The sequence below is a fragment of the Brachycentrus maculatus genome, unplaced genomic scaffold, assembly GCF_059751285.1.
Source record: "Brachycentrus maculatus isolate JH-2025_06_01 unplaced genomic scaffold, ASM5975128v1 h1tg000194l, whole genome shotgun sequence".
Classification (NCBI taxonomy): Eukaryota; Metazoa; Arthropoda; class Insecta; order Trichoptera; family Brachycentridae; genus Brachycentrus; species Brachycentrus maculatus.
The window spans coordinates 948285-971968 of NW_028280945.1; the positions used below are offsets into that span (position 1 = coordinate 948285).

Below are 23684 nucleotides of genomic sequence, written 5' to 3' on the forward strand. Positions count from 1 at the left end.
CATTCGAATACGATCGTGTTTTTATTTATCTTTATCAATAAAATGTAATTGTTCGTCACCTATGAAAGGAGATCACTTTTTTTTTACCGTAATGACAGCTCCATTGAACGTAATTAATACTTAACATGACTCATGGCTGACAGCATGCTTGTTGAAAGCTGATATCACTTGTTTGCATTGATTTTTCATATATTTTTAATATTTTCGTTGGTTTTTGCAAACAATCATTGTGAAATCAGACATCATTAAAATGTGAGCTTTTTATTTCTTTTCGATTCAACCATTCGACTGATATTTAACAAATTCCCATATTCTTCTTCATTTTTGTTTAATCAATGAAATAATGACTAACCGATACATTTATTTATTTATTTTAGGTGTATATCTAGTACAGTTTTTACATTAAAAGAACTGATCGAGCATACTTTTCGTTTTGTGTAGTCTACTGAAAAGTGCAACGTACAATGTATAGACAAATAAAAAGTTTGCAAAAGACAATTGATTATGAAAAAACGAAGATAAAGACACAGACAAAGAAGAGACTTACCATTAGCGCAGTGGACAAAAAGTCCGCCTCTTGCATAGCACAGAAACAGTTCGATAATCCAGATAAATCCCAGCATCCTCTTCAATCTCGGTCTGGCGCAGAACATTTTGCAGTTTTTCGGCCGGGACTTTAGAGCCGAGACACGTGGACTAATGGAACCCTCCCCTATCATGGTGACGTCACAACCTAATGATCCATATCGGGAAGGGTGTTGTCGCCAAGCACGACACGCTAAATGGCAGACCGGTACTTTTAAAATGCCATTAAACCATTATTATTCAAAAAGGAACAAAACGTCAAAGCACTGTTTATGAATTTAAATGTCTCAATTTTTTCGGATCACTGTCCCTATCGATCTTACCTTTCTCGAAAATTTCACTGAATATTTTAAACTTATTTTTTTAACAATGAAATTTCAGGCGATTATTAACACTTCGAAGAAGAAAAAAAACGTTATTTCAGTTTTTTCAACACGGTTGGGTTCACATTGCACAGGTATCTGAAAAGAAAAAAAAAACATGAAATGAATTATAAAATTTATTGGAAAATAAATTTGGTGAACATAAATATTGTCATTTTATCGATTTGTCATCTTTTTTCATACGTTATGTTTATATTTTAAAAATACAATTTTAAGCAATGCATGCTTTCAAAATAATTTTGTTTGCTATATACAAACCTCATGTGAACATTTTTGAGTCGATAATTTGAGTAACACAATAAATCAAATTAAACCTTAAGCATTTTTCAGTAATGTTAAATATGGAATAACAATGCTACATATTTAACGCTTCTTTAATAGGATTTGATAGGATATTTTTTCATACACTTCTACTACTGACCTGGCCCCAATAGTGTATATAATAGTGTGTGTGGTAGTGTCTCAATGCAAAACGCTTCATTTTTAAATATCATAAATTGATGCGGAATGCATCGAAACACGTGTCACAATGGATTTTAAGAAATAGTGGTATGTAATTAGTAAAACTTAACACACGTCTAACATTCACCAATTCTACCTATTATTGACAACCACACTACTCAAATTCTTGGAAATTCTATATATATATATATATATATATATATATATATATATATATATATATATATATATATATATATATATATATATATATATATATATATATATATATATATATTTTTTTTATATATATATATATATATATATATATATATATATAAGTATATACGAACCAATTTTGAAACATTATTCTTGAATCACAAGAACTTCACTAGAGACACCTATTGGTGAGATGAAAGCAAGTATTTTTTATTAAGCAGAAACTCTTAAAGTGATCACTTAAGCCAGCCTACGACGGACGTCAGCCCAGTAAAACTTAAGTTAAAAAAAATGGAATGTTATTTAGATTTTTTTGAAGAAATGAAAGCATGTTGGTCAGTTTTGTGCTTCGGGTGCTTGTCCATGGTAGTATTGAACTAATTTAATAGTGAAAAACACTTATATTTGTAAATATCCCCCATAAAATCTCTGAACCGGGACCCCTAATATGGTACTTAAATGTGCTAACCACTACGGAGGCGAAAAAACTTTAAAGAAGTCAATAATGGTTGCAAATACCTTTCCCAAATAAATACCTTTTACAAATAAAGTTGTTGTCCCGTGGTTAGTGTCGCGGACTCTTAAGTCGGAGTTTCTCGGTTCGAACCCACTCTACCATAATTTGATACCTATTTTCAATAATGAGCCGCTTAGGCTCACAGAAATAGTATGAAATAGAAATATTTGTGTGAATATTAAAAACGCAAATATTTCTCTTTTGAAAAAAAACTTTTTTTATTTCTCTTTGCTCGGATAGATATTCGTAGTATCGGTTCCTTAATATCCCATAAAATCATCGCTGTGTTACCTTTATCCTTAATTATACATAGGCAAGGTGATCAGCCCTGATCTCCGGATTCTTGCATTTAGGAGTGGAATATATTTGAAGGAATACCGATTCAAATGGTCTAAGGGAGAAAGATGAGTGCAATATGTGAAATTATATTGAGGAGAAATAGTCAGTAGGAAAAAGAGAAAAATATACCCGTATTCATGCTAGTTTATGTAGCGTAGAACTAGAAGCTAATGTGTACGAGTCCTTCGAAATTACTTTGGTAAAATATAACGGGATATCACTACGGGACAAACCAATAGAATAACGTGTTTTTGTTAAAATTAACCCTAAAGGAAAGAAAGGCGAAGAACGAAATTAAAAGTTGAAACTTTGGACGTGATTTTGTGAAATTTAAACGAAACTACCTACTAATGTAACGTGGGTATCCTTTCATTCCGAGTTAATACTGACAGGCAGATAATATATTTCCCGAAAGTTTTTATTAAGGAAATGGTCTGCAAAATTAAATAAACCTTTCCGAAAACTTTTTATTGGAAATATAAAAAAAAAAGATTTTTAATTCTGGAAGATGCTTCTACCAATGGAGCAAACTTTTTTCGTGCAAAGAAGAGTGGCAGATGGTTTTGACGCTTGAATTTCAAACTAATTTTGAAATTCCGGCGACACGCGACTGATCGAAAATAGAATAGACAGCCGTACCTTTTTTGAGCGTGGGAGATGTGGCATTTATTATAATAAATTCTCCCTCACTAAGTAATGATTAACTGCGGAGATATAAATTTATAAATCGACGTTGGAAAGGCGCATCCGCCGAGACCAGCACATTGTCGTACTATGATCATTATTATTACAGTTTTGGTGTCGAATATATTCACAAAATTTGGAGTGTGTCCAAGTACTTGTTCACTTGAAATTTGAGTAGTGTGGTTATCAATCATGTGTAGAATGGTGAATGCTATATATGAGTTAAGCGATCATTTAACCAGCCTATGATAGATCGTATGGCCTGTAAATTACCAAATTTCCTAAAAATTTACTGACTGAATATTTTATTTTTTTTTAGTTTTACAAGTCCGTTATTTTACATAGTTCGTTACACATTTCAAAAAACATAAAAATAAGCCTTCGAAATTTAGAAAAGTGTGAAAAAACTCAGTTTCTTCTGTACAACTTAAGGAAAAAATATAAAAACATTCTTAAATAGCAATATTTTTTAGTATATATGCTATATTTAAGTGACTAGATATATATTTAGTTTTTTTTTCAAAAACAAAGTTTTCATCAACGAAACTAGTTCAAGTTATTAAAGAAAACACTTGTTTTTATACCACTTGAGTTTATTTATAACTACTAGTTTTGGAAGCTAAGCTTCCAACCTCAGGTCTAAATGTAAACTAAAACATAATTAATAGTAAACTGTTTTATAAGTAACAAAAGGGGTAAATTTGTTCAAATTTTATTAATTTGTAGATTTTAGTTACTGTAGAGGCTCATATAAATTCCCAGTAGCTTTTATGCTACGCATTTCACGATGCATACAGATTCGTATCAATTACTTAAACTGATGGAGAAAACACAGTTAGTCTTAAACTCGAGTGGCTTATTTTAAAAAAAGAACTTTGAACTTCCTACGATCATTAATAAAAAATATCTCAATCGTGTCACGACTAATGAGAAAAAAAAGAAAATCGCTTCTATGTAAGTTCAAATTAAAAATATTTTACGATTTGTAAACTCTTTCTTTAAAACGTGAATATATTTCATTACTAAGAAATTATACATCGTAACATAAATAAAATTAATTAGAAAATTCCATTTGAAAAGAGTGTTAATGATTATTGTATGTATATTTATAAGAAGAATGATATTACGTTGGTCAAATTTAAATTATTTGATACTGACAGCGTTGCATTCAAACATAAAAAAATACTTGGAGTTTTGTAACAAATATTTGAAAAAAGATAATTAACAATAGTGGGATTGTATTTTTCGTTATTATTTATCATAATTAAAAATAAATAAATACAAAAATAAACTACAAAAGAACGTGTTTATGTTTTCAAGAAAGAAAAAAAGGAAATTTCGGAATTGATTTACAAACAGAGCAAGAAATAAAATACTTTGAGGATATTATTCAATAACAAGAACGAGTCGGTAGGATAATACATTTATATGTGGGTCAATGATCAAATTATTTCGAGGACGCGACAGTACAGTTATATGAAAGAAAGATTAGAAATCGTTCGCTGAAAGAAGAATTGGGTTGTTTTTTTTATAGCACTAATGGAATACCAAGCAAAGCAAAAATTTTAAGTAGAAACATTTCAAAGAGTCGAAACTTTTGCTAGAGTTCTGCGAAAATTGCGATTTATCTGCACTGTACGACAATTTAGCCATCACTTTGTGTCGGGCTTTACGCGTTTAGAATGTTCGAGAATGTTGGATGAAGTAATTTCCTTTCGTCTGCACATACGTTACAACTTATTTGAACTTATAAAAAATAATAATTTAAGCAGTTGAAGAAATAATTTCATCGAATTATCATAAAGATGCATTTTTTTTAGATTTAACTAAAAATTTAAACGATACTGACTTCCATAAATAACGATATAAAAAAAAATATGCAGTAAAAATATGAATTTGTTTTATGCATAGCATTATACAGAAAACATAAAAGCGTTCAATTTATGTCGATTGAGTATTCTAAAAATTAGTATTCCACCTCTCTATGAAGACTCCATGGAATTTATTTCTAAAATAAGAAAAAAAATATATATTTCTGAAAAAAAAACAAAGATTGTGCAACTGTTTTGTTCATGAGAAGTTTTTTCGTCCCATAAAAAAATCAGCATTTGGATATAGTTTATTATTTTATTAATACGGATTATTTTTTTATGACTGAGCGTTATAAAATTATAATTAAATAGAAAAATTCAATTAATTTAATTAGATTTACAAGCCCGTTATTTAAAAATATTTTTTTACAAAATTGAGCCATTGCAAAACATTGGTTATCGGTATCGACACACAACAGCTTTAAAAAAAGTTATTTGTTACGCTAAAAAAATCGGCACTGTGATATTGTATATCAAAAACCACAAGAGTCGTTCAGAAAACACAATGGTTACCGTAACTACGTTCGGCAACCGTTATAATTGAACATGAATTCAGACGGGTAAGTTATTTATCGGTACACCAAGTACTGTGCACTGTAGGCCATTGTTGCAAGCTTTATTGTATTTTGAGTAAAAAATAAAATGAAGCCTGAAAAATAACTTGACAATTTTGATATTAATTCGTCGCAACTGACTAATGAATGTCTTATGTATAGTTTTTGTATTACATATTTGTACAGGAAGGTGAAGGTATACTCAACTCATCATTAATACGGTTCACATGTCGCTCACTGCTTTCAACAACGTCATATATATCAAAAAACTTGATTTTTCAGGAGATCGTTTTTAAATATCAAGCCACTTATTGAACTTTTTACAGTGCAACAGATCTTGACGTTGTTGAAAGGAGTGAGCGATGTTTCACGTAATATCATATAAAACATGTGTAAAAATATATACTAAAATAATTATTCAAAATAAAGATGGATAGCTTCAGTTGAATAAAAATCAATTCGGAATCTCAAAAAATCATTATTGCTTACTGTATCATAATACTTGCATACGAAGCCACAGTAAAGCGAGGCTGGGTACAGCGAGTAAAAAATAAGTAGACTAACTTACTAACTACCATCACACCGCTTATCCGCAGGGGTAGGCAGAGAGAATAGAACGCCACGACACTCAGTCCTTGCAAACTCTTCCACGCTCCAGCATCTCCTTATACTTGCCCGCCGATTATTTTGTGTCCTAACCTGACCGCTTTCATGTATTGTCAGAAGTAAAACACATCTGATCGTGCCAAGTTTCTCTCGGTCTTTCTCTGCTCTTTTTTCCAACTACATTCGCCTCATAATTTGTTTTAACGTCCTTTTCGCATGTCCAAACCATCTCAACACACCTTTCTGAATTTTATCGATAATACTAAGATATAAATAAGTATGATTTTAAAATATGTAAAAAATATGAATATTCTTGACTTCTATTGGAAAATTATCTCCAATATAGTACTGTCCGTAAAATATATTTCTTGTATTTTCATTTTCAATCTCTCGTTAAGGCAAGATTTATTCCAAAACCGGCCCCTAAATTGAAATTGATTCTCTATCCATACTCATTTTCCTCAGTTTTCTACTCGAGGAAGATTCAATGAAGCCTCTTGATAAATGAAAGCTATAAAGCTAAGGCCACTAATTCGGAAAGCATATTTTTGTGGGAACCTGAGAAATCGTCTGTGGTCCTTCTAAATTAATACGGGTCGGTTCAGTGGAAAGCGGGTCTTGCTTTCGGGGTTAAATATACAAGCTTTTCAACTCAAAGGTGTACAAAACACATTTAAAAATCAAATGAGGAGGTCGTAAGGTAAAAACATTTATTTTTAAAGCTGCGTTAATAATTTTGCACGAAATAATTTCTTTGAATAGAATAAAGTAACCAAATAGGAAAAATACATATTTCCATGTACATACGTATTTCTTTCATTTGAAAAAAAAATTATCTTCATAAAATAAATAAGATGTTTTATATAAAAAAAAAAACTGCAATTTTACCCTTTAAGAAAAACGTTAAACAAAATATGAAAAATGCAAAGGAACAAAAATAACCGATTAAAAATTTAAGTTTTACTTGGTAAATACCACTATTTCCGATACTGTGCATCGAAACACGTATCACAATAGATTTTAATAAATACTGGTATTTATCAAGAAAAACTAAAATTAAAATGAATCCATATTTCCGCAATGTGATTGCCGAATCAATTATTGATTAAAAATATGAAAAATTATAACTTTTGAATTATTATTTCAATATATTTCCCCAGGACGTCTTTAGGTTTGTAACACAGCTTTTTGAACATTCATATAAAGCTGGTTGAACTTCGATCATGTGGTCAATTTTTACTTTTATTTAAACACGTCATTTCCTTGCTGTTATGGCATTCTAAACTCCAAAAAACTCCAAAAGTGTCGGGTTGTGGTCCCGTAGTTAGTTTTGGGGACTCTTGAGTCAGAGAGTCTGGGTTTAATTTATGTATTAAATGTTTAAATTAAACTTTTTTTTTAATTCTAATAAATTGTATTTTATTATTAAGAAACACAAACGAAAAAAAATATTACAATTGGATCGCCTTGTTATGGTATTTTCAAACGAATGTCCCAAACCCTTTCCACCACAATTTAATACCTATCGTATATTTAATAATGAGCCACTCAGGCTCACAGAAATAGTAAGAAATTGAAGCCTTTTTGTAAATAATGTTAAAACAAAAATGTTACTTTTGAAAAAAAAAATGATTTGTAAAAAAATGAGCACAATTATGCGTAATTACCTTTAATTAACTTTTTGTAGCAGGAATTATCGTGCATTTAATAATTGTATATTTAAGCGCTTAAATTTAGTAAAAAATAATTTTCAAGCAATGATTTTTTCTGTTGTTGGAATTCACTGCATGGAAGTGCCAATTAGATAGAATAATGGTTAAATCAGCCCTGAAATCATAGTCTTTGTAAAATGTTCGTACAATTATGCGTAATTACCGAGCAACGTTAATATACAAACCGAATAACGAGTCTATCACATAATCCGGTTTGTTAACGTACATTACCATTAATACCAGCATAATTACTTGTAATGTATGTACGCCATTGTTAGAATATGTTTGCAAGTTTATGAAACACAATATGATATTTTACGGAAATAACTTGGTTGATAGCTGGACTGTGAAATTTAAAATTAATTATTTATTTGAAAAATGTTTTTGTTGCTGTTAATAGTTTCAACTGAGGTAAAAATGATACGAGATACTCACGATATATACGTATTTATTACAAGGATCTAGAAAAAGTATTTGCTTTCTTTTTTCTTTATTTTCTATTTAACCAGACTGAGCCATAGCAATGCATAGGTAGAGAAGAGGTACGTTGTATTAAATAAATGTTGGTTCAAATGAGTTTTGAACTGATTGAATTCCTCATTTTTTCGAAAGCATTATTTTTAATTAACCATATTTGTTCTCTACGTGGAGCATATAGAGTCCACAAACTGTCTCCAGGCTTTTTTGTCAGCTGCCAGCACCTTTGCATCATCCCAAGTCAGATCCGCATCCTGAAGTTTTGATGAGAACTGCCGACGAATTGTCAGCAGTGGTCGTCCTGGATGGCGCAAACCGGATGCCTTGTAAAAGAGGCAAGCTTGATTAAGGCTCTATTATGTCCTACTTATTATCTCTTAATTTCTCAGAAATTCTATTATTACACCATTTTTTAATTGTATTATTGTACCTTTTTTGAAGTCCTCAGTTGAAAAGAGTTTAAAAAAACTGTCGAAGGATGTGTCTTTAATTTTAATTCAGTCGATATGGATTTCATAAAAGAGTATTCACATTTTGTTCCATCCACATGCGAACATTGGAAATATTAATCCCATGCTGAAATCGAATTCAGCAAATGTGACATGATACATTTTATTTTTGGTTTTGTAAAATTTCAGGGATACTGATTGGAATCCAGCATTGAAACAAATCACGCTTCACAGCTACAAAAGAGTAAAATGTATTTTTTCTGTAGTCAAGTTATCTTTCATTTCATTTCATATTATAAAAAAAACTGTAAAGTCTTTTAAACAGTTTAATATTTAATAGTCGTCTGCAACTTACGGTTGGTATCATTTTAACCGTTATTTGGTGAATCATTCGATATTAACGTTAAATGTACAATTCAGTTATTCGTTTACCAACCTATTTCGTGCGGTTAAATAAATGATTAAAATTGTGACAATATTTGTCAAACTGTTAATTTCATTTGAATATTTTATTAAATTAATTTAAATATGAATATTATCGACAAAACGATATAAATTCCATAGTAGATTTGGTGACATGGCATAGTTGTGCAGACACTTGACTGCGAAACTGAAGTCGTGAGTTCAATTCCTGCACGTCAAAAATAAATTCAAAGATTGGTCTAGTGATTTTAGTTGAATTGCGGCGTACGCACTTAGTGCGTATACCACAACTAACTTTTTGAAGCAGTGATAATAAAAAAATAAAAACTTTCATTAGGTATATTTGAATACCTTATGCATGTATTTTTGTATGATAAAACACAAATTATTCCAGTTGTATCTTAAGATTTTGGTATGCATGTAGTACAATTCTAAAAATATTCCGTACCATTAAGCGAAGTATTCCCTGCACCAATTAGCGTCCAACTTCCAGAATATAACTCAGGGCGATAAAATGCTGGTTATCTCAGCAATGGTGGATGCATTTGTTTTAAGTAAATGTACCACCCTCGTAATGAAAATGCCACAAATTCCTCCCCGTTGTATTTTCATTATGATCATGAATAAATCACGCTGTATTTTTTGCGTTCTTAAAGTCTATTCTAAATATATTACTTTTAGCTTGAACGCTTTCTACCGTAATTACAATAATTAAGAACAGTACTTTAAAAAAATATTTATAAGTTGATTTTAAGCAAAATTTATATTTTAGCTGTAAACGAAAAAATATATTTCAAAAAGAGAAAAAAGAGAATGACATTAGTTGTAGAGAATAAATTATCCTAAAGTTTGGTAAGTACTATTTTCATATTATTTATTGATTCGGCATTAACTTTGTAGAATAACATGACTATTTTATTAAAATTACACACTTGAATAATCCACTTTATCGAGTTTTATTTTTATTTATGACTAGTTTCGAAAACGACAATTGTTTTCATCTTCTGGTACAAATTAAAACTCAACTTAATTAGTGGTTTTAATTTGTACCAGAAGATGAAAACAATTGTCGTTTTTGAAACTAGTCGTAAATAAAAATAAAACTCGATAAAGTGGATTATTCAAGTGTTTAATTTTAATAAAATAGTACTTTTTTCAGTATAAAGTTGAAAATGTACAAAACTTATATGGCGGCTAACGCAACAGGCTTAGAGCTCCAAAACTCTACCCTAACGATTCTAAGGAATAGTTGATAATGCTTATTAATGCAATTCCAAATGAACAAACAAAGCGACTGGCCTATTTAAATGAAACTCAACTCAAAAATATTAATTTGTATATACGATAATTATATAGTTATTTATATTAGTTTTATATATTATTTTTTAAAACGTTTGTGCATAATTATACTTTTTATTTTTTACGACAAGACACACAAGATGGCGGGGCGGCTTGGCAGGTTTCATCAAAAAAATATTTGAAATATGTTAACAATTTTTTTTAAACGTATTTTTTTCAAATTGTATTAAAGCACTGCATTTGACGATCGATGGTGATATATCAATATATAATCCTCTCAAAAGAAAGGAAGATTCCTTTATTGAAGATATTGAACATTATACAGTTTATAAAGTGTTCACTTAAGTCAGTCAATGCCAAGTCGCAAGCTATTATAAGTGCCTAGACTTCCAGAAATGATTAATAGCTTAATATATATAAAAGTGTTATTTACACATTACTAGCTATATGGAAGACCTTACTTGTATGAACCGTGTTTAAAAAAATCAGTTGGTTTAAATTTAGATTTTTACTTGTTAAATACCACTATTCTGTCCGCCTCCGTAGTGTAATGGTCAGCACGCTAGGCTACCGTTCTGGAGGTCCCTATTCCACTATTTATTAAAATCTATTGTGACATGTATTTTTATGCGTTATCATAAGTGTGTCGAAATACGTCTCACGTTATATAATTTCAAGTAAAAATTAAGTATAAAATGTACAAATACCACTAAGTGACTTTGACTTATTATTAAATTAATTAAATACGATAAGATTAAATTTCTGTCAGGCGATTGAAATAAAATAGTTTGACAGAGTTAATTTACAATACGGGTTGTGGTTCTGTTAAAATATTATGAAAGGAGAAACTTAGGTTTATATTTGTTTTCTGCGTTCTCTTAAATCTCGCTTCTTATTATTACCATCATACAGTTTATATTTGTGTTAATGTTAGTAAATAGCGAATGCAAATATTTTACTTTCAACAACCATTCTACTGCGATACATTTTGCTAATTTAATTTAAATTTCAATAAATTACTTATCTTCGTAATTTAAATCAATTATGCCATTTGTGCCACGTGTAACAGATTTAATTTATTTTTGTAGTAAATGAATGAAGAAGATAAATATTGTTTCAATTGTTTTTTCCGGGATTATTTCGGGATCTTTTGTAACTAATCCATCTCCCTGAGCTACTCGTTAAAAAGTAATCAGGAAATAACATGAATAACAATTTATTTTTAATTGCCTTTACAATTTATGAGTTGTAAATTTTCTGTAACGAAGATGCTTCGAATAATCTTTGATAGGCATTCTAGTCATATATTTTCTAATTAAAAGAAGGAAAACACTGCATTTCAAAGTTATTTTAAAATCCAGCTGTTGTATGATATAATGACAAATATGTTTTAATAATTCGAGCTTCATTTCGAACTAAAAAGACTTCGTCTCTATTAGAGATTGAACAAAATATTTTTATATTTAGTCTCCGGGGCCAATCTAGTGCTTCAAGACAATAAAATTAAAACATTATGATGAAATATTTCATATTATTTTTTGACATCTCATCAAAGATGAAGAAGAATATGGAAGTCTGGGCATTTACGGGGCTGACGACCGTCATCGGCTGGTTTAAGTGATCACTTTACACACGTGTAACATTCACCAAATGAATGAATTTTGGTGAATGTTACACGTGTGTAAAGTGATCACTTAAACCAGCCGATGACGGTCGTCAGCCCCGTAAATGCCCAGACTTCCATATTCTTCTTCATCTTTGATGAGATGTCAAAACATAATATGAAAATAACTCCTGTAATTGGAGATAATCCAGAAATGTGAACAAGTATTTGGACACACTTAAAATGTTGTAAATGAAATATTTCTATATAAAAACAAATGCACGAAACTAAATTTAAAAGACATATACCTTAAAATCTATCCTTTTACTAAACCAAAATATCTAGTATGTAGTATTTTCATCACATACTATACTCCTAAATTACAACTTCAATCGTCCACGTTATATTATATTCATCACATGGTAATCTTAAGCTAAGTTTTAATAAAGCTTAGCAAAAGCATAATACAAGTTCTCGTAAGATATCGCATGTTTTCTTAATTTTTTTTTATCACTTATACCAGCCTATGACGGTTGTAAGCCCAGACTTCTATATTCTTCTTTATCTATGTTGTGATGACAAAAAATATAAACATAAAAAATAACTGGAGATAATCCAGATTTGGAAACCAGCATTTGGACACACTAAAAATGTTGTTAATATTATATCTTTTAAGTCAAATCAACTGAATTCGGAAAAAAATTATCTTAAGTGTATTGCACAGTTCAGCGTTTTGCCTCAAATCCCTGATAAATATCGGTCATCTGAATAAATGCAATATTTGTTCATAAGAAATTTTGCAAGTAGGGATTATACGTAAAATAATTTTTTAATTTATTTCATTTTCTCTTATTATCATGCTTTTACCTTTAATATGATGCAGTTATATCAAGGGTAAACGTTTAAAATGTAATTTATTTTTTAAAAAAAAAGCACCCATCAAGTTGATATTCTAAATAAGGTGCACCAGAGCTTTACTTGATAAGATGACTTGTTTGAATGTTTAAAAACGATTTAAGGCGCTTTGTTTATTGAATTTTGTTCAAATTGTTACGAGGTACCCCAAATCTGGTTATGCGAATTGTATGTAAATTTTCCAACAGCGCTAACTAAGCCAAGTGTCTCTCACACAAACGATTACCAGATTACTCGAATAACACAACATATTTTTAATGAATTCAAAGTGAACAATGATAAACGTGTTATCTTTATACGGGAATTAGGGTTAATCTGTGTTGAATTACCATTTTACAAAGAGAAGCCCAAGGGCTATCCGCGTCGTTTCATAAATATTTCAATTAAAAATGGATATTTGATTAAAGCTAAGGGTATAATATATTTTTATATTTTTTTAATGTAAATTTTTCATAAGCTACATATAATATGTATTCAAAAATATTGTAAGTATTTTTTAAATATACACAATAGGGGTCGCTACCGGATTTTTAACAGTTATTTTTAATGCAATTATTTATGAATTCATGTTGATTATCTAACATATCTTATTTGTAAAAAAACTGGGAAAATCTTTACTCTATTTGATAGCTTTTTACTCCTCATAATGATTTAAATACAATATTACATAGTAAAAAGTTCACAAATATGTACGTGTCAAAATAGATTTTAAGAAAAAGTGGTATTTACTAAGTAAAACTTGAATTAAAAATTAATATATTTTACTACAAAGTGAGTGCCAAATCAACTTATGAAATTATGCAATAAAATTATCTATTTTTGCATAATTGTGTATAAAATAATTTAAACAGTGACTTTGAAAAAATATATATTAACTATGAAGACCACAGGTTCCAAAAGTCTTCTTGCCCCTCAGGGAGCCCTAGAGAGCTGAGGGAGTAATTCTAGCACAGAGAGTTATATTTTAAAAATCAAATTTAAAATAAATATCATTTATGATTTTGTGACATTTCAAATAATGCGTACATATGTAGCTCATGAAACGATCCACGTTTCTTATTAATGACACTTTAAGTAAATAAGTATGTAAAAAATCACATTGTTTTTCTGTTGCATGTGATTTAAAGAAAGTAAATTTCCAGGGGGGCCTTGTGACATTTTGTATCTAAAAAGTGGAGCCATAAGTCATATAAATTTAAGAACCTATGATCTAGATACACCTTAATTATAAAACTCCTCATCTCTCCTGTTTGTATTACCCCCTAGCGATGTGCGGACGATTTATATGATTCCGGGTAATTTTAAATAATTTGATATATCTGCCAAAACTTTAACACTTTTTCATGATAAAAGGTTTGAGTAATCCATTCAATATGGATGGGCAGTCATTTATTAAGCACAGCTTTACGTTTATTTGCCAACGAGAAAATGGTGGTATCTGAAAACTTTCAGGTCCCAGTTAATCCATTTCAGCTCCGAAAATATGACTTATGTAAAAGCACGTTCAATTTTACAACCGAACTTCATTATTCTTATATAATTACTCTTGTAATGGTTTTTTCTTCATCATAACTCAGTTACTATTATACTTTAATATCAAAACGTAACTTAATCTAGTTTCAACTTTTTCACATAAATAAAAAATAATTTAACTTTTCTTGTACTAATCCCATTAAGTATGTTTTACTTTGAAACGTGAAAAGATCATATTTTTAAATAAATAAATGATTATTTACTATAATATATACAACACTCTGGATTGGTATCGAAAATGAAGGACTGATCACCGTACTTTCATGAAATGTACGATTTAAATGTTACTGCGTCGATTCGATGAAGTAACTTTTACACCACTTAGTACGTATAAGGGTGAAAAGGAAATTTTTTGTTTTAAATTTATAAATTCTTAGTATATAAAAATTAATGTCCTTTGTTTACTCTTAGTTTCGAAATTTCAAAATGCCACTTATGGTATTTTTGTAAGTTATTCAAATTCAGAAATACATATAAAATAAATACTGATATAAAACATTAATTAAAAATATGATTTTCCCAAATTCCTCACCATTATTTTGTTTGTTCCCTAAACCAAGTTCCAACCCTAAACTTCCCTCCCTCAAGTTATACTCCCACCCGCCTCTACGAATAACAGTAATAATAATGTTAGTTTTTGTGATCACCTGTCGATGAAAATATCTGTAGTTTTCAAATCGTGTGAAAAAAAAACTCAATCAGTAAATTAATTAATCAAGTGTTTAATTAGTAGTATTTGAATGAAAATATACAATAAAAATATGTATTGAAATTCTTTATAATTTTTAAATTAAGTTTGTATTAAAATCATGATATATTTTATTATAATATTTTTAAGTTCACTGGTTTCACATGTATTTAAACCATATTTGCAAAAGTAAAAAAATCAAAAACAAACGTCTTTTTGAGAAATATTTTTACATCGAATCAACAAACTGTAAGCCACACGAAGGTAATATCGGCTTACCAACAAAATATATTATTTTTATCGGCCAACAAACCCGGTTTTCCTCATTCCGAGAAAACAAAGAAAGATGTTTTATAATAAAATAAACTCCTCTCTATTTACCCGTGACGATCCCCAGAATTCATCAGATCTTCTGTCAAACATAGTAGACAACACCACAAATAAAGTGTTCGCGATACTATTACATTTCTTTTCCCCCAATGAAGTTTTAGACCATTTTTGTTGGAGGCGTTCGCCAAAGATTGTGATTGTTTATCACAATGTTAGGAAAATAAATAAGACCAAATAAAAAATGCTATTTTCCCTTTTTGAATTTTCTATATCATATTCGTTTATCGTAATTGTAAAAAAACACTTGTTATTTACAGCTTGAGTTATATTTATTTTATTATATTTTATATTTTTATTAATGTTATTTTATTATAAAATAAAATAAGTTTAACTCATGTGGTAAAAAATAGGTTTTTTTTCAATACAATTTCATTATGTCTTATCACAAATTGGATTCTGAAACAATAAATAAAATATTCGTATATCGTTTCAAATATTGTATTTTTTATCGTCTGCCTCCGTAGTGTAATAGTCAGTTCGTTCGGCTTCCATACTGGAGGTCCCGGGTTTGATTCCTAGGGGAGGAGTTCAAATAAATAAAAGTGATTATTTCACTCTAACATTTATTCAATATTGACCTGGACTGGTACCTGAAGCGGAGGGCTGATTTCCCTTATGAGTTAACACTCAAGATAACACTGCTTTTATATGATGCAGTGCCATATGCACCATTGGATGGAGATGAAGATTTGTGAGAAAGAACGAAAATATTATATTTGTTAAGTAATATTAGCGTTAGATGTAAATAAAAGAATTAAATTTCGTTAATTGATTCGGCAGTCACTTTGTCGTTATATCTATCCAATTTTCAATTTAAATTTTACTTGAAAAATACCACTATTTCTTGAAATCTATCATAACTAACGTGACCATTTATTTTTGTCCTCAAAACGGGACATCTACCAATGTTTACATAATAGTATGTATATTCAAGAAAACACACATTTTTTCATAGTTTTATGTATTAATAAAAAAAATGAATGTTGATAAAGAAAATAAAAGGAATAAATAATAAAAATATGAAAAAAATATTTTGTTTTATACGGGACAGGCTGTCTAAAAACGGGACGGTCCCGTTCAAAACGGGACGTATGGTCACATAAATCATAACGCGTGTTTCGATGCATACTGCGTCATTTTTTTAACTCAGTACGGTTTTTGAAACATCGGTGAAACTCTTTTTTTTGTCTTAAGGTTAGAATCCTTTTAGTTTTTCGATATATTTTTTTCCAATATAGGGAATAAATTGTGTTATGTAATTTAACTTCAATAAATGAATATAACACTTTAGTGACAGCATTTATTCAAGTATATCTAGAAAACGATATATTGTTTTAGCAGGAAGTATAGAAAAATGGTGAATTCTTCGCTTTTCCCCTACAAGATATCGGAGGAGCCAATCAGAGAATGAAGGGGTGGGATGTGGAAGGGATGAAGGCTAAAGAGAAGGGGAAAGATGGATAGGACCGTGTAAATTGTCATAATAATCGAATATGACAAGACTTTTTTATGTTTCACACTAATGTATAACTACAAGTCCATTTAGTATTGAATTCATGTTTCAGGTTATTGGCAAAAAAGGTGATAAAATATTGTCAGAAATATAAGGAAACTTGGGTTCATTTCACATGTATTTCATTTCACATTTCACATATATTTTCGGCCAACGTCGGGTCGGGATTGGATCTAGCTGACTAACAAAACTAACTAAATACTCATCCCTTTCACTGCCTACACCGGAGTCGTTCTACAAAAATTGTTGGTAAATTTACAAACTTGTTTTAATTTTGATTGGCAGTGAAAGTGATATCAAAAGATTTTAAATGTAAATTCATAGTAAAATCATGATACAATTTTATTTCATATTTTCAATAAATTTTACGACTTAGTTAAAAAAATTGCTTTGCAAGAGAAGGTCTGTCAGAAAGCCAAGATGCTGTATCAAATCGGGGAATACGGAGGGACAGCGTTCAATAAAAGTTCATTTCACAGATTATCTATATGTAGTGTTTTTAAACGAATAAACCATTACGATGCTCCCCGCAGAGAGAGGCAGATGAATAGAACGCCTTACCAATCTGTTTTTGAAAACAATCTTCGCCACTTCTACATTCAAACATCCTTTGAACGATAGTGCTTATCTCTCAGTCTTGCATTTTTCTCATATATCACCATTTGAACATCATAAAACGTCTTCCAATGACAAGTTATTTACCAAAAACATATATGTATTACAATTTGAAAGAAATAACTAAACAATATGTTAAATTTACAAACGATCTCATTGAAAGTAAAGTATTTTTAACATGCGGTGTTTTCTACGTTTGTAAACATGAACAATGAAAATTAAAAAAAAAAAAAAGTTTTACAATTTTAAGGAATAACTGGACGATACATTTACCATATATAAAAAAAATATTATAAAAAACGTAAATTATATTTTTTTAAAGGAAAAACTGCAAAAACTGTAAATTTACAAATGATCTAATAGAATGTAAATTATTTTTAGCATGTAATGTAATCTACGTTTATAAACATATACAATGACAAAGTGTTTACAAAACATTAGACGGTAAACGAGTTTTTATATTGCCTGACTGTATACTTGCTAGATTAAAGCAGCTGGATTTATAACACATAATGATTTTATTATGCCGTTATGCTGCAACTTAGCCATACTGTAGTAGGAGAGACTGTATTGCCGCATCATGCAGAGTAGCTATTTTAAAGTTAAAAGATATATCGGCACAAAGGGCTGACTACGGCCATTCGAGGAACTACATTTTTATAGTCTGGGAATTTCTTTGAAGACATTTCACAGCGGATACGAATTGTTCGGGAACGCGTGAAAATATCGCATACAAGGTGAAATACATGTGGAAAATAAAGCATTCCGACTGATTATATCTGTTGCTAAAAATGCACCACATCTAAGCTCGTTATATGTTATGTACAAGTATTAACTTCACAGAAATATCACTTTTTGAAGCGTTAAACTTTTTAACCTCTAAAATTGAGGCATCTAAGAAATTTAGTACCTAGATTTAGTATGCGTATTTATTACTGATATCTCTATCGAGAGAATAATCAGTGTTTTGGGAGATGTATAAATCTAGAATAAGCGAAGAATGTTTGCAAGCACGGAGTGATGTGTCGTTCAATTATCTTTGCCTACCTTTACGGGGAAGCGGCATGATGGTAGGTTTTTAGTTCGTTATCTTTAACGAAATAAAACAACTAAAAATTTGCAACAAATACGAAATCTTTTTCAAGTTTGAATTTTTATTTTATAATAGTATTACGAGTAGCTCTTAGCTTAAAAGTATCCACCAATATCGGTAAATAAGCTATCGATGGTTAAATAAAGTTTACTTGAGAAATGTTATTGTTTTTTTAAGATGAGCCATATGTTCGTTTTGCCTTATGACTTTGAGTCTATGTATATATAATACAAGTAAACATTTTAAGATTAATATTATATTATCTATAAATACATTCTGCGGATTGTCGCTTCTATTGTGTATTGGTACAGTGTACAATTGGGTACGGATGAAAGCTCCCAACCGCATTCCCGGATCTGATAAAAATACTCTCTGCATCCTGAAAAACCACTATTGCATAGCCATTTTTGTATGAAGTAATTATCGAAAGTTATATGAAAATGTCGAATAAAATTGTCTCATGATTTTACTTTATATTTACGTTTAGAAACTTTCCATATCCTTGTCACTTCTAATCTAAATAAATTGTACTTCGGAAAATCACAGCTGAGCTTTTAGAAGTGCCTTTATATAGACAGTGAAAAGGATTAGTAGTTAGTTACTTCAACTAGTCAACTAGATCCGATTTCCACCCGGCGGTGGTTGGTACATGGCCGCCTCTACAACCCCAATCAGTACAGTCGGCAGACACGGAGCAATGTCAAGTCATTTTCAGAAAACGTTCAGGCATTGTATTTCCCACTCAACCATTATTCACCGACATTCTTCGGGTTCGGTTGATAGTTAAAAGAAGAAGAAGATAAAAGCGTAAAAGCGTCAAACTCAACTAATATGCAGCCATTAATAGAGATTTACCCATAGTAAGCCGATGATTCAGGGAGTTAATAGAGATACCATCGATAATTTAGACCATTTTTGATAAATTACGGTTGACTTAGCTGGCTGTTAAGCCTATAAAATAGGGTCAACTAAAATTTATTGAATACGCAATTAATTTCGTGAAAAAAATACTTCAACAAAGTAAAGTGTACCAAAATATCGGTTATATTTCTGTATAAATATAAAAATCATCACTTTTTTGCATACATAATTGCAAGAAGGATATTTCTTAAGAGGTTAAATAAATAATTTGATTGATATTTTTCCTACATAATAATTAAGTTCATTTTATTATATAAGCATATGGTAACACTTATTAAAAATAGTTGAAATATATTTCAATAAAAACACGTTAATATTGTAAAAATGGCGATAAAAAGTTTACAATACTGAGTCATGAAAGAGATTAGTAGCGCATCATTCTTTAGTAATTATTTTTCTGTACAAGCGGCCAGACTAAAGAATGAATCATTTTTCATGTGAAAAATGCACAATCTCTGATGACTTTTAGGAAACGCTTGAAATATTTCAAGGAAGGTAAGAAATATCTATCCTTGAAATGTCATATCGTTCATCCTTAGTTTACTCTACCTCTTCTCCCTCAACTCTTTACCTGATTCACCTTCCTTTTCTTTCTTTATTTGCATCAATTACATGTTTCATTCTCATATGTACTGTGGAAATAATTTTTTTAACATTCATACTCCAAAATTTTTATATGTATTTTTAAAACAATACTATTGAACAAGCACTTTCTGTCTTATTTTAAACAGCTCTATGAAGTCTAAATTTTGACCAATATTACATACTTGTTTATTTTGGTCGATTTGTATATTGATATTGATTCTAAGATGTAAAATAGTACATTTCTCTCTTTATAAAAGCTTCATATTAAGTTTAAATTAACTTTTATAAAAAAGTTAATAAAAGATGTTGAGTGTATTTCAACATATAAGTATGTTAAAAATTCTGTAAAAAGTAGTAATATATGCACGATTTAAAAAATAATACTTAAAGAAGGTGCAATATTAAACAGCATATATTTATCAAGATCAATCTTGAAAAGAGATTTTAATGATGTAGCAGCTTCAGTGGCGCATCTCATATTTTTACCAGATTGTTTAAATGATCCCAGCATATGATACATACATTTTCAAATAAAACACACGATGACTTTACTTTCATGTATTTTTATGTATATTTTTCGAAACGTCTATAAAAAAATCAATGTGAACCGTTCCCAGCATGGGCTACTGATATTCGCATAATATTGTACTGTGTGAATGATTTATAGTTTCCATTTTCATTTTCAGACCATGAAATATACGACAAAATTGTTTTGTATTAATCAAAATTTCAGCGTACAAATATTGATAAAATATGAAAGTGTATTTTAAAATCACTAAAAAAAGCTAATTTTAAAATACACACACACACACACACTCGTATTTTAATTAAAGTTTTAAAGTTGACATTGGTGAAATAATTATTTTTATGCAAAAATTATTTAATTTAATTTATTAAATCGAAATATCATTATTATTTTTTGACATCTCATCAAAGATGAAGAAGAATATGGAAGTTTGGGCATTTACGGGGCTGACGACCGTCATAGGCTGGTTTAAGTGATCACTTTACACACGTGTAACATTCACCGATTCTACCCATTATTGACAACCACACTACTCAAATTCTTAGAAGTTCTGTATATATGAACTAATTTAGAAACCTTGTTCTTGAATCACTAGAACTTCGCTAGAGACATCTAATGAAATATCTTTAATAAGAAAAAACATATAAAATCATGCTTCTAGCTTTCTAGCTACCCACCAGTCTAATGATGTTGGTAATGATGAAACTCGGTAACTTGGTGGAATGATAATAGTAATCAAAATTTTATTAGTATTTTAATTTTATTATGATTGTACTAAACAATTTAATTTTATTTTGTCGGAAAAATTATACAAAAATTATCAACCCCTGCCTTGTTTTGCAACATTTTGACAACGATTTTGTTTAATCTTTCACCAGTCTGATCTTGGTAACGATCAAACCCAGTCAATGGTGGAATGAAATAACAGTAGAAAAAAACTACATAGTCGTTGTAGATGTTTTATTTATAAAATATATTGTAGGAAACTCCATCTCATACATGGTGAATAAACCCGTGATTATGTACTGAAACATATAAGAGTGGTCTTTAATTATGTTATTCATGAAGTCTATCTAGAAAAATCTTCTAAGTTCACAAAATAACGTATCCCGGATTGCCCCAGGACTTCCCTTATGTGCTGCTTTTATCTTTAGAAATCCTTGTTGTTATCTAACTTTATTAAATACTCTTTGAGATTACATTGTTATTATGAAATATCCTGTTCACATTCACAGCAGCGTGAAATTGTATTTCACGAGCTTTCTCGTGGAAAACCTTGGTCGTATTTAGATTAATAAACAAAACTATACGTTAAAATCGGTACGTGGAACGATTCTATTATGGCTCAGTTTAAGGAGAGATTATGAGTCTTAAACCAGATTACGTTTAACTGACGTGCGACATTTCTTTTTGTATTTTTTATGTTTTCAACTAACGGCATTTTGGTGGATGGTTAAACAAATCACTGCTGACTGAACGTGTCGACAGAAAATATCTCAAGTATAAACCAACATTCGTTATGAAATATGATCAGGAAAATTTCATGTGAATATTCTTTTTTCTCCTGTTTTTCTAAGGACACATAATATCAAGGATTTAAACGAGTATAACTTAAAAATAAATGTATGGTAAAATTGATGTTACTTTTAGTTAAAAAATTTAATTGAGTTTTGTTGTTGTTTTCATTCAGTTATAAAATTTCGAATATTAAAACAACTTCACGAATTTGGTTCTTTATTTATTATCTTATTTACGTCTACCCAACAAGTAAAACTGGCGTCGTGGGTTTGATTCCCACCACTTGCAAATATATTTTTTAAAAGGTCCAACTCCAACATGCGCCTGTAGCACCACATCTCAAACGCCTTCAGCCGACCCCGTTCTGCTTTTCCAAATACGAATCAAAATATGCACATATTCAATAAACTTTCGGATGAATAGGATAAAATTACTGTGATATGTATTTAACTTATAGAAATCTATAAAATAAGAGAGATTAATCGCAAGTACAAACAGATTGTACCATTTTATTTTTTTACAAGTGGACATGAAATTGATAAAGCTACGTCATTTGTATGGCTCAGGAATTGGCTTCATAAAACTGATTTGTGTATTTTTGTTGGAGGTAGAACGAAATACATAAATCTGGACATGTCTCCTAATGGATTGTTTCGGAACAATGGCCGTCGCAGACTCTCGCAATGATTGATGGGTTTCCATATTGCTCCGGCGGCGCAGACACGATACCTTTTATTATATTAATGAATCTTTACAAGTCTATCAACGCAAAATTTCAATCAAGGTAACCAAATAAAAATCACACTTTTTTATACAAATTCTTCAGAGATCGAAGAAATCAATCATACCATATCATAATTTACGTCCGTGTAAGCGCTTTTGAGTTAGTATTTTACAAAAATGGTGCTTTTTACCATGGGGTAAGAGGCTGGGGGTGATGAATTTTTTGGATACACTTTTCGTACTTAAAAACACTTTGATTTTTATGATAACTTAATTATAACGTCCACCTATATTCGAGTTATATTTGCATACATAACTGAAAATGGTAGCTTTCAAAAGGAACTGGGAGTGCGCTTAGGAATTGCAAGGTCCGCATTCAATAGTATGAAGGCTATCTGGAAATCGGATTTATAATCAGTGAAGACCAAATGCTGCCTATACAATGCCTGCATTCCTTCTTTTATCTTATACGGCTGTAAAACATGACACTTTACAAGGGCCC

At 30.0% G+C, this 23684-nt stretch overlaps 1 protein-coding gene across 1 annotated transcript in view; it reads right to left on the bottom strand.

Annotated features, from left to right (window-relative positions):
- Positions 1-23684, bottom strand: part of LOC148307710 (lachesin-like) — a 275466-nt gene that overhangs the window by 241391 nt on the left and 10391 nt on the right. The window contains exon 2 of the mRNA XM_088262956.1: positions 548-1046. Within this exon, the coding sequence (XP_088119082.1) occupies positions 548-719 (172 nt within the window). The 5' untranslated portion in view covers positions 720-1046. The remainder of the gene's footprint in view (positions 1-547; positions 1047-23684) is intronic.